This window comes from Mustela erminea, chromosome 19 (genome assembly GCF_009829155.1).
Source record: "Mustela erminea isolate mMusErm1 chromosome 19, mMusErm1.Pri, whole genome shotgun sequence".
In the NCBI taxonomy this organism is placed as follows: Eukaryota; Metazoa; Chordata; class Mammalia; order Carnivora; family Mustelidae; genus Mustela; species Mustela erminea.
Genome location: NC_045632.1, coordinates 58220188 through 58232953, shown reverse-complemented (window position 1 = coordinate 58232953; position 12766 = coordinate 58220188). Strand labels below are relative to the sequence as shown.

At 56.9% G+C, this 12766-nt stretch overlaps 1 protein-coding gene across 1 annotated transcript; it reads right to left on the bottom strand.

Annotated features, from left to right (window-relative positions):
• Positions 1-10192: 10192 nt before the first annotated feature.
• Positions 10193-11603, bottom strand: FOXL1 (forkhead box L1). Its single transcript, XM_032324973.1, is given in 4 exon segments — positions 10193-10309; positions 10311-10589; positions 10591-11007; positions 11009-11603. Coding segments are annotated over 4 exon segments (1038 nt in total). The 5' UTR covers positions 11315-11603; the 3' UTR covers positions 10193-10273.
• Between the last annotated feature and the right edge of the window lie 1163 nt (positions 11604-12766).

Genomic DNA, 12766 nt, shown 5'->3' with positions numbered 1-12766 from the left:
GGATGGCTGTGGGACACGGAGGGGAGGAAGGGCTGGGCGCCGGCAGGGTCCCCCCACACACACACCCCGATCTGGGGCACCGGTGGACGGTCTCGTCCCCCCGCAGCCTCCTTCTGTCACACGCACACATGCACACGCAGGCGCATCATAGTCGGTGGTCAGACCAAGAGCAGCTTCTCTGAGCTGATCTCAAGCTCTGCTCTGCGGCATGAGTTATGGGGCCCGTGGAGAATTTCTGTTGCTGGGGAAGACAACCGCCCGTTCTTAATGCAGCTCCAAGGACCTCTCCGGCTTCTCACAGTCCCCAGCTGCTGCCCCCGCCTTCTTGCTCCTAACCCACCCCCATCCCCACAATCCCAGCGTCCCCAGGAGCATCCTTCTCACCAGAGGGGACGAGACACAACTCCCTCGAAAACCTATAAATCAGAGGTCGCGTCTGAAGTTTGAACGGGCTCCCTGCCCCTCTGGACGCTGTGGAGATTAAACACGGAACCCTGGGTCTCTTCCACGGTGCTCGAAGACCGCACTCTCTCTGATTCTTCCGGGAGGTCCTCGCCCGCAGGGGCGCGTCCAGAGTGAGAAGAGCTGTTCCTTCCGGCCAGCATTTTTCTCATGCGCTGCCGGCTGCCCCCCTCCCCGCCAACTGGGAGCGGGGAGCCCGCTGTGACCCTGCTTTGTATCATTTTGTGCCTCAGGGAGTTCACACCTCCTCCTTGCTCTTTGGTGGGGCTCCCGCCAGCTAAACTGGGGATTTGCCTGAACTCGGAACCTTTGGGGAAATGGTGGGCTTGGGCCGAAAGAAGTCGGCGTGTTTAGTTTAAAGGCTCGGTGGGAGAAGACGGCATGTGGCCATGGTGAGCAGCCAACGTGCCCACCCGTGCGGGCAGCTGTGGGCCACCTCTGCCCGCACCCCCAGACCCTCGAGAGTAAACAGAATGTGTACCCCTGAGGGTAGCTCACTCCCAAGGGGTAATGCCAGGCGAGGCCCCCAGTGCCCAGTTAATTCTGTCCACGGTCAGCTGTCAGCTAAGCCCTACGCTGGTTCCCGGGCTAAAGTCATAAGGGGAGTCAGAGTAACCCCCGGATGGAAGAAGACATCAGAGGGGGCCCCAGGGCTTCCGAAATCTGTCTGTCCCTCTGACAAATACTGGCCATTACGTGCCAAGCACTTGCTCATCATAAGCTGAAGGACATTCGCTCGAGCGGGAGAGTCAGGCATCAAGGAAGATGCAACCCCGTGACGTGTTTTGGATGCCGAGTGTGCGGCAGGCCGGAGGCTAGCGCTTGCAGGGAAAGGGAGCACAACAAAAATGGTACAGCCCCCGCCGGGTGTCGCCTGCGCAGCGTGCAGGGAGACCCCCGCAGCTCTCGTGACCCGACTGCGGTGGGAACGAGGACCCCACGGGACTGCGGACTTCCAGGGAGGGGTGAGGAGGACGAGCAAAGAGAATCGGGAGCCACCCCTGCCCGCCGGCGACCACCGGACACGCACCGCCCCGGAGCGCCGGCAGCGTGACCGTGTCTCCGCGGAGATGCCCCCCAGGCCCCCGACACATGCTCGGTTTCTGAGACTTGGAGCCACATAAAAACTGCAAAGCACCTCAGTGCGTTCGGGTGGTCAGTGGCCCAGTGGTCGGGTTTCGGACCGGTGGGGTTCGATAAAACACACGGCTAACATCAACCACACCTGTTTGGTTTTTAGTTTCGTTTTTTTTGTTTTTAGGGTGGCTGCTAAGCATTGTGAAATTGCTCTCTCTCCGGTCACCGGTCTGGGAGGTCAAGAGACCCACGAACTTGAAGGTCCGAGAGGAGAGGACGGGAGAAGCGTGACTTTCGCCATCAGCTGGTTTGGTTGTGGGGTTCTCGCGGGGGTCGGCAAGCCCTGGGGCTGTCGACGCATTGAGTCAGACAACCCTGCTGCTCGGGGCTGCCTCCGCGTGTCCCTCGGCTTTCCCAGCTCTCCCCACCTGCACACAAAACCCTCGAGGGCCTGGTCCACCTTTATGCCCCTACGGAGTGTCCGAGGCCCGGTGTTTTCAGGCACTCGCCGTTGGTTAGCTGAAGAGCGACCAGTGACGCAGATCGCAGGGACCGCCTGGAACGAGCCCCGTTGCCGACGGCAAGAAAAATAAAACGTCGCGCCGCTCTCTGCACAGCCCTAGACGCGGGGCTTCCCCGACCCTGAGCCCGAACGCTGCTGCGTGTGGCCGCACCGGGCCGGTGTGAAGGTGGGCGGGCGCGGCGGGAAGGCTGGTCCCTATTTCAGACTCGGGCTCTCCCCGACGAGCGCTCCTGGTCCGCTTCCCCTTCCACCAGCCTCAAATCTCTCATCCGCCCAGTGGGAAGGCTCAGGGCAAGCTCACGGGGCTGTTGAAATGATCCAGTGAGATGCCGGGGGGTGAGGACGACGTGCCGACACCCTCTCCCGGGAGGGCACGCGGGAGCGATGGGGCCTCGGAGAACGCCAGCAGCTGCTCCGTTTCATGCAGCCCCAAGCCTACTTTCCTGTTTCTTCGTGCCAAGTGGCTTTTCTGAATAATCTGGGCACTTGACCTCAGACCTCCCCTTACCGATTCCGAACCCACTGGTTCTTGAACTCCTCTGCACACTGGGACCATCTGGAGAGGTTTCTGGCATACCGTCAGGGGTTGTGACCCCGCCGCCCGTATTTTGTAAAGCCCCCTGGTGATTCCAGGGGTCAGTCCCGGTAGAGACCCACCGAGCCCAGCAGACAACAGAGGTCCTACTGCTCACCGGTGGGCACTTCCGTAACAGCTGGAGAATAGGAGGGCACATGAGAGGGGAGCCTGGGGTCTGGCGTGGCTCAGACACAGAAGCCGGTGTGGCTTCTCCTTGACGAGGAGGTAGGGACAGCAACTTCGCTGAGCAGACCCGTCAGCCGGCCGTCATTCGGTGGGGGCCTCAGTCCCCAGTCCTTGGTGCCAGATGTGAAGATCAGATTGCAAAATGACCTCAGAATCCTGGTACAAAACAAGCATCTCACCTCCCCGGACATTTCTTTGTTTCCTTCCTGTGAATCTGTAACTATTTCAAAAGGAAAAGTCTCGGTAAGGAAGGAAGGACATCTGAATCGTGCTCATCTCCCTCTTGTGGGACGGTCAGCCGTCAGGGACAGGGCCTTACAGAGGTCTCTGTCCCCAGCACTGAGCGTGTCCCTGCACTGAGAACACAGGGCAGCACCTCGGCGACCGGGTGATGACGACGGACGGCAGGGATGAAGTAAAAGGCGGTTTGTACACGTGTGTGTGGGTGTGCCTGTGCCTGTGCCCATCCAGAGGGACCCAGCAGAACACCCTCGAAATGTCACCTTCTCCAACCTCCTGGAGGCAGGATTTTACAGGTGATCAGTGGTTGCGGGTTTGCCCTGTTTCCCATCCTTTCCACGCTTCTGTCGTGAACACGTAAGCTGCCACAGTGCCTTTAGTGCAGGGTGCCATGACCCGAACTGTAAAAGGACAGTCAAGGTCATGGAGAGATGCCATCACATGGAAACAGAGTACAGACAGGTGAGAAGAAAGGCTGGGCTGGTCCTTTGAGCCCCACTGATCCCTCAGACGGCCATGGCCCCTCACCGTGTGGCTCTTGATTCTGGCTGCTGAGCAGACTGGCCTGGTCAGGCAGTCTCCAGGGACACGCCATCCGGTCCCACCACATCGATGGGGGTCCCTGGGGACCGGACCCCAGCCATGGAAGGGGCCAGAGCTGCTGCCCCCCTGCAACAGAGAGAACGGGCATCACTGTCCTCAGGATCCTGCTCCTCTGGCCTGGAAGTCCAGCAAACACCCAGAACGAGACAAGACGAGCTGTGAAACGTGCTGGAGGTAGATTGATTTCCCTTGAATCCTCACTTCCTAGGTCACCAGGCGGCCCTTCCTCAGACGCTGGGTGCCCTTAACCCGGCAGCGTCTCCCACGCACTCCCAGTGGCGGGAAAGAGAAGTCCCTGCCAGGGACTCGGGCACCAGCCGGAGCCCCACCGCGAATTATTCACCACGACCCCCCCACCACCATCAGGCTCCCAAGATGGAGCCCACAGAGCCGACTCAAAGTCCAAAAATGTGGGAAAGTTTATTTATTTCTTCAAAACATTCCTGATTTGTAATGTGCTTTCTAAAAATGTTCTAGCTGACCAAGCCCTTGCTATATTTAGCCACAGCATTTAAAGAAACGCCCCCTGCACTTTACAAGGCGGGCTGTGGAACACAAAGGTTTAAGGAACCCTGCTCCTTGGGCTGGTCCCCTTCTCCCCGGCAGCCGCCCTGGTGCCGGGGGCAGAAATGAAGGCTCGCGTCCATTCCCGGGGCCCCTGGGTCCACAGTGGCCGCACAGCGACCCTGGGAAGCCCCTCCGAGCCCCCGCGTGAGGAAACGCCGAAGGGACCTTGCTCTCTCCGGCCTGCGGAATCCGCTCCCCTGCGGCTTCCAAGGATCCCCTGCCATGAATCGCTGCTTATTTTGCTTTTGGTTTCATGTTCAAACGGTTGCACCATCTCAAGAGACGTAGCCGGGCAGGGAAGAGAGGAACTTGCCTCCCAGCCTCCGGGAGAAGTCAGCCCCGAAGCCTTCCGCTACCTCCAGAGTCACACAATGGGAGCAGGGTTGACGGGTCGTGATCTCGTTGCGTAACTAGGAGGGCACAGACGGGCCCACAAAACCCAAGTGTTTAGATGAGCGGCCCTGTCTGTACACAGGCATGGTGGGGATTGCCGTTGTGAGGCGGGGACCAGGGCAGGCGTTGTTTCGTGAACTTACACCCATCATCTGATTTTGCTCCTCCGGACGGATCCGTGAGGCCGATGATGCCGTCCCCGTTTGTAGAGATGAGTGAGTGAAGGCACAGAAGTGTTAGGTCACCTTGCGGATGTCACACAGCACAAAAAGGCAAGGCTGGGTAATTAGCTCCTGCCTGGTGGGCACTGAGGACACCCTCTCCACCAGGTTAACCCACCCCTCCCCACCCCCACCCAAACTCAACCTACAGAAAGGTAACAAGTCAACGAGACGGTAATGAGAGGAATTCTTCCTCCTGTAGGTGTGTCTCGAAGCACCTGGAAAGCTACACAGTAGTCACAGTGACCGCCACCTAGGAAAGCAGCGATGCCGGCCTGCCGAGAGGCGTGGCGTTTCTGCATCTTACATCGCTTTCCACTTCGTGGTGTCCAAGGTGACGCGGTCCCCTGGACCCCAGAGTGTCCCTCCACCCTTCCCAGAGCGCTTGACCTGGATGCCGTCCTGGGGCCCAGACACCTCGCACATGTCCCACTTCCTCTGCGCTCGGGCTGGAGGCTGCCCTCACCAGCGTGAGGTCCACACGGCCTGCGGACGGCGCTCCGGCCATGTGCAGGACGCACGTAGTAAAAACGGATTTTATATCAGATTCTCAGTGAACTGAAAGATTTCTGCGCGGCGTCACTCGCAGACCCCGGCAACCCAGGCTCAGAACTCTGTGAAGGTAGAGACTGTGTGCCCAGGGACGGGGCCCCCGGGGATCTAAGTCCAGACCCAGGCCCTGCCCCCTTATAAGGGTCTCCGATAGCTCTAAAGTCACCTCTCCTGGAAGCCTGGCGGGTAGGAGAGTCCGATCTCCTGGAAGGCCGGCCGTGGCTGCCAGTATCGTCCAAGACATCCCAGTCCTGGCTCTTGGACCAACAGTGTGATCAGGACAGGTGTCACCGACCGGCCTGAAGGAAGGACACTCCCTCCCCATCTGCTGTGCTGGGCACAGTCTGTCTGCCCTGCCACCACCCTGAGCATTGTCAGTCCCTCCTGGCCTTGCGGGCTGACCCCCATGTACTGCATCTCCTGGGCTCCTGGGCGTCCAGTGGGCTCAGCCAATCAGAGGCATCCGCGGGAAGCTGGAAGGCAGGACAGGAGAGGGGCTGGGGCATTCCTCCTCGGCTCCCTCCAGTGCCGACACTGGTGCTGCAGCCACACTCACCCGTACTCGCCATGGAGCTGCCCTTCCCCCGGCCTGCCCGCCACCCGCCACCCCCCCACCGTAAGCAGTCCCTCCACTCTGGTCTTCTCCATTGGCTCATGTAACGGGGTTTGTGTTTCCTGCTGGAACCCTGATTCTAATGCCTAATGGAAAAAGGTTAAGACCAAACCTTTGCCCCACCCCCCTTTTGCTCTCCCCCCTCACTGCCAGGGTAAATAAAGGCAACAGAGTTGACCACATAGCGCCCCCACCCCAGGACCTAGGACATGTGCTCTAGTTAGTCACCCCCTTTCCTGAGGACCCCCTTCCAGGGCCAGAACTGAATCTTGCACACGCTGTCATCTGCCCACTGTGCCAGAGACCCTGGGCTCGAGCACACATCAAGCCTCTGTGCCCCTCACACGGTCTGCCCGGTGGGACTGGCATTTGGATGCCACTGGAAGAGGCAAGCCCCTCAGCTCGGCCCAGTCTCCACCGCGTCCTAGTGCTCCCCACGAGAATGCTGCACACATGCATGGTGTCTGCCCGGCCCTAGAGAACCCCGAGTCTGGCGTTCCTGAGTGCGGAACCTGGATGAGGACAACTGTAGTAGAGAACTTGCCGTTTAGCTGTTCAGACGCGTTTTATAAAACTGCTGCAAATGTGGATCCAAAGAATTTTACCTTTCCAATGAACTCATCCTCTTTATTTTTAAACAATGAACTTTGCTTATTATCATGCCCGGTTTTTTTGTTGTTGTTGTTGTTTTGTTTTGTTTTTTTACTTTATGGAGTAACCTCCGCTTCCTGCAAGCAAGATGTCTCCAGACACCGTGAAGATGGGAAGTGCACAGAGCTGAGGCTCCGTCTCCGGCGCCTCCGCCCCTGGAAATATCACCTGCGTCTGAGACGCTAACAGTAGCTTTCAGCGGCAACAGTAACCTCGTGGCTGGCCAGTGCTTTAACCCGCACGTGGATACACCCCAGCCCCTCCTCCTGAGACGGTAGAGACCACACGTGGCCTCCCTCACAGAGAGATGCCATTAGATCTGAAATGGCGAATCACATCCTGCTCAGGTTCTGGAAAACTTTCGGAGGCATTTGAGACCCAGCAGGACCATTAGCGGCTACAAGAGCCCACGAACGCCCAGCACCAAAGCAAAAGGCCTTTGCAGAGTTCTCTTATCCTTGCGCAAATCACAGAAGCAAAGGCCTCAACGCTGAGGTGCTTTCCAAGACTCTTTAATGAAATCTTCGTTAGTTTCATTAGAAAAGCGCAAAACCCAAAGCTTCCCTGGCTGGAATTGCGTCAAGAAAGAAAATCTTTCCGAAAGCAGCAATGCTTGGATTAATCTAAAAGGATTCAGCGTTTGATCTGCGCCCTCTGTCCCACTCCTGTGCAAACAAACATGACCTTCTGCGCGTTCCTGTGTACAGAGCCCACACATATGCACACGGGCACGTGTCCAAGCATGCACATCCACGCCCAGCCCTCTGTGTCCACCACTGTACGCGGCACTCACACTCCATCCCCACGACGATCGGCGCGTGGCCGTGTGTGTGTGCACTGAGCTCGGACCTCAGACCTTTCTCAGAAAGACAGAATCTGTTCCCTTTGTTCAGAAGGGAGCACAGGGGCTACCTTTAGATCGCCTGAGAGTAGCACGGACAGGTTGCTTCTGGTTCACCCTAAATATGGAGGGGGCTTTGCTCTAACTAAGAGAAGAAACCATTTTCTGTCTTACTGACCTGCATCCTGGGGCCTGTGGTTAAATCCGGAGTACTGGCTCAGCCGCGTGGACCACTAAGACCGACAGGTACTCCCTCTCTTCCGTAGGAAGGAATCTGCACGGGATTGTACCAATTCCACACATCCTGTCACGCTCCTGTAGCCCGTTCCCCTCAGCCTTCCCGAACCAGATGAACTTGGGGATTAGGGACCAGAATGCCTCCTCATGTGTGTATAAACACTCTTACACAGCAGACACATGCTCCTGCCTCTTTTTTTTCCAAGCCATAAAAATGATGTTTATATTATACTTCTTGGAATTGTAACTCTAACGCGCAATCTTTTTTTAAAATGGCAGTGCTGGATGATTGGCTTCTCCAGAAAACAGCCACCTTAAATTAACAAAACGCGTGAGATAGCAAATCAAACGCCAAAAAAAAGAAAAATTAAAAACATAACCAACACCATGGCGTTTCCACAATATTCCAGCAGCACCCACCGACCCCGGGCTTCTCTGCTGCTGCTCTACACAGTCCGTGTGTGAAGCCAGAGCTCCTGAGACGCTGACGGGGCTCCCACGTGTAATCCCCGGCCCGTCTCTCCTATTACACTGTTTGCTTATTCCCCCCGGTAGTCCACTGAACCAGTCACCGAGAGGTTAATGAAAAAACAACTTTATTCACAGAGGCTGAGACTTTGGGATAACAAAATGTCCAGGACAGCCCTTCTGCCACATTGTAGGTTAATCACAGTGAGCCTGGGTCTCTACAGTGGGATCTCATCAAAGTTCTCAAAATCAAGGACACTGTGCAGCTCACCAAAACGTCCCCACCAGCCTGGGCAGCCTATGCTCAGGGAAACGTATGGGTCAGTGGCAACTGCCTTTAAGAAGAAATTCTCAGAAAGTCAACTCTGTGCTTCCTAATCATTACATCATTACACGTGTCTGAAATGTCCTGTCGAGGATATTAAGCGATATAGGCTCTCTTGCTGTTAAGTTTGTGTTCATCTTTATACAAGTCCTGGAAATTATTTCCAAAGTTATTTTGAAAATCTGTCGCAGCCTACCTCCAGAACTCGTGACTTACTGGGCCTTTCCCAGGTCAGATAAAACTAAAGTCACCAGGAGGTTCAGGAAAGTCCGTTTCCCCCACAAGGCAACCCAAAGAGGGAGCGAACCAAGAGGTCAGATGCACTTCCCCAAAGTGCCAAGCTGAACTGGGTTGTAAAAATCTGCATCTTCTTATCCAGATCTTTGGTGCAGGACACCCCCCTCCCGTGCCCCCAGCCTTCTTGCTCCCCACTCCCCTAGATTTCCAGACACCTCCATAAGGTGTTTATTAGCTGTTGGCTCTGGGCCCACCCCTGGGAAAGGGCTTGGAGGGAAGATCTGGGTGCTGGCTGGAATGCCCTCAGCCAGGAATGTCGGAAAGAATCCTCCTACCGAGCCTCCTATTCAAGGTCCAAAGACACCCCCCAGTAGATATCAGAAGTCTCCCTTTCTCTGCCCAGCATGACCCATCTTGGCCAGTATCTGCCTTTTGTGTTTGTTTCATCCAACTTTTAGGATGAAAAGTGGTCCTTTCCTACACGATTCTGGAAATTGTAGGATAAGTCAAACCTAGGTCTTGGGGAAAAAAAAAAAAAACACTGAGATGGAAAATCTTCTATGTCCAAGACACCTTCCCTCCCCCTCACACACTTCCGGTGTCCTCTGCTATCTTTTGATCCCTTAAGAACAAAAACAACAAGATAGGACGCCTGCTAATGTCGGCAACGTGTCCAGGAGATCATGGGTGCTGACTGCATCGTGTCATAATGCAACAAAATTTCTTCATAGCGTGCGCTTTCTTACTAGCAGTTAATACAGACATTTTCACAGGGCAGTTGTACTATAGTCAAGCATCTAGCCAAAGAATATAGCATATTCCTTTTACTGTCTAGAAAGAAAAAGAGAGAAATTCTCTATTTAAAATAAAACTGTGGTTTCTTAGGTTGCACCTGGACATTGGTTGTAAATCCTCACCAGGCCCTAGATCTCCCAAAGAACCTGAAACACACGGGTCACTGCCAGTGTCCCCACAATAAGACTTCAAGGACAAACCCAGCTGTGAACACACCACCACCCCATGGATTCAAAGCCAAGGCCTGAGCCGCAGCGACAACGGAGCTGGCCACCGTCAGACTGTGACTCTGTCTGAAAGCACCCCACTGTCCTGCTCCCTGTTGTCTGGGCCCTCCTGCTCTGGGCATGAAGGACCTGTGCTAGGTAGCAGAAGATCACAACCTCAGACTGACCTAAGGTCAAGGAATTCTCCTGCTCTGGCAGTACGGGGTCTGTAGAAGCCCAAGTTCTAGCCAGGCACAGTCTTTTAAATCTCTGAAGGTGCTCCGGGTTCTGGGAAAGTCTGCCTCACCTCGGAGGAGGCAGGCCACGGTGCCCACCTGCGTGCAAAAGTTGATAACACTTCCCAGGATCCACACGTTGCTGAAGAAAAGATCATTTAAAAAAAAAATTATAGTAGTGGCTCTTTCCCCTGCGATGGGACCCTGGGTGACTCACAAGCCCAGCCCAGAGTGGGGGGAAGGACCCGGTGCCACCGCCGGCCTTACTGGAAGGGAAGCGCAGTGTCGGGAAGCTGCAAGAGGGAAATAGGACAGGAAAGGGATCCCGAGCTGGTAAAAGCCGCCCTGGACGTGGGGGTCGAGCATCAGGGAAGCATTGAAAGGCGGACGGAGGCTTGAGGAGGGGGCCACGAGTGAGGCACCCAAACAGCTGCCGGCCCCAGGCTTGGCGCCCCCCAAGAGCTCGCCCCCTCCAGCCGGCTTCTGACCACGCCGTCCGGCCAGGATGCTGTCTATGCTGAAGCTCTTGGACTTGTCGGAGCTCTTCGGAGAGCCGTGGGAAGCAGGGCGTGGGGGGGACACCGGGGCCATCTGCCGTGCGAGATGGCTGGCCTAAGGCCAAGGCCGCTGCGCCCTGGACAGCGTCGCCCCCATCCTCCTCCAGGGACGCGGGCCCAGGCCGGTGGAGGGGCTCGGGCGGAGAGGAGCCGTCCCGCAGGGGCGAGGGGCGCACGGGCGCTCCCTCCTGGCTGGGGGTCGCGGGGCCTCGGCGCCCTGGCCTGCTTCCCGCCCGGGGCTGTATCTCTGAGCCGCGCTCCTGGGTCTCGGTGCGGGCCCGCTTGGCCTCCGGGGTCCCGGGGCCTGGCTTGGGCTTCCTCTTCCGGCGCCGGTAGTTGCCGTTCTCGAACATGTCCAGGCAGCGAGGGTCCAGCGTCCAGTAGCTGCCCTTGCCTGGCCGCCCCTTCTCGCGGGGCACCTTGACAAAGCAGTCGTTGAGGCGAGAGGTTGTGGCGGATGCTGTTCTGCCAGCCCTGCCGGTTGTCGTGGTAGAAAGGGAAGCGGTCCATGATGAACTGGTAGATGCCGTTCAGCGTGACCCTCTGCTCCGGCGCGTCCTGGATCGCCATGGCTATGAGCGCGATGTAGCTGTAGGGCGGCTTCTGGGGCGGCTCCGCCCGGCCCGAGGCAGCCAGAGCAGCCGCGGGGGCGAAGGCCAGAGGCAGCCCGGGGCTCTCGGGGCCGTACAGATAGAGCATGGGTGAGGCGGCCAGAGCGGGCAGCCGGGGACCGAAGAGGTGGCTCATGGCGAGCCCCAGCCGGCGCTGCGCTCCCCGCGACGCAGGCGATCCAGCGGCTTAGGGACGGCGCCCCGCGCCGCGCGGGCCCTCCCGGGGAGCCCGCGGTGCGACTGCCTCCGGCTCTGGAGCTCTCCCCGACCGCTCCGTGCTCTGTCCCTTCATGGCTTTAAAAATGTTAAATAATTGTTGTAAGTTTGCTATTATATGTTGACTTAGCGCTGGAAAATAAATTGTCTATGATAAACAGTCGTTGTGTGCTCGGCCCACCCACATTAATTAAAATTTCATTGCTGAAAAACTCCAAGCTTTTCCTCCACGTGTCTTTTTGATACCAGCCAATCGGTTTCGGGGCTCTTCACTTCATTTGTTTATAGAATTAGTCTGTTGATAAGTCCGCCCACCCAAGTTGAATCAAGCTGTGTTTATTTGGAAAATTTCCGGGCACCCAATATATAAACGCACTGATCTGATGTTTGAAATATCACGTCCACCCCTTGACGCTGTAAGCACACACAGTCAGTGAGGCAGGATGTGGACCGCGGCCGCTGGGAGCAGGGTCTGCCGGGCCAGGAAGGAGAGGTGGGGATGGGCGGGGGGCGCAGGGGTGAGTTTTGCCGCTGGCCTGGGGGAGCGCAGTTATCCCGAGCCTCCCACAAAAGGTCTTTTCTTCTCTCAGGCTTCATAGATGTGGGGATGCCGTGGTCTCATAAAATGCCTCCTTGGGGGTCTTCGGAAACTTTTAGATATGGTGGGGCATGGCGTGTCTATCTAAGAGGTCTGGGAGTCTGGGCGTCTCAGGAGAAGAGGATGCAGGTTTGGAGAAACCATCGGATGCCCTGCAGGAGCTGGAGGCACTGGGGAGGGGACTGGAATTCCGGAGGGGGCCAGCCTCTACCTCCAGGGCTCACTGGGGACCCAGAAGAGACCTCCAGGAGCCCAGCTTCCCCGAAGCCAAGGCCCAGGGTGCTGGGGAGGGAGATGGAGAGGGGCAGGGGTACCTGGTCCATGGCTTGGTTGAGGGTAGTTCCAAAATAGACCCATTTGGAGAGGTGGGGGGGGAGAAGCTACAGTCTTTCTGATGGGCCTGAGGTTGCAAGCAAGGAACACCATAAAAGGGGAATTTGGCAGCGGTCGCGGGAGAGCTGGTATTGGTGAATGCGGGTTTCTTGCTTTATATTCTGCGCTTTCCTGTTTATAACAAGGAGGGGGTTTATAACAACTTTACAAGTGCACGCAGCTGGCCCGTGATTACATTAAGCATTTGGGAAGCCCGCTTGCTCTGCACCCGCCCCCCCCCACTCACCCTGGGGTGTAAGCTCCCCCACCCCGTCTCATTTTACATTCAGCCAAGTTAGATTTTGAATCAAAAGCCCTGAAGGATGCCGATTCAGAAGGCGAGGTCTTCTGCTCCACGGGGTTGCTGGGATGGGGGTGGGGGTAGGGATGGGGGTGGGGACA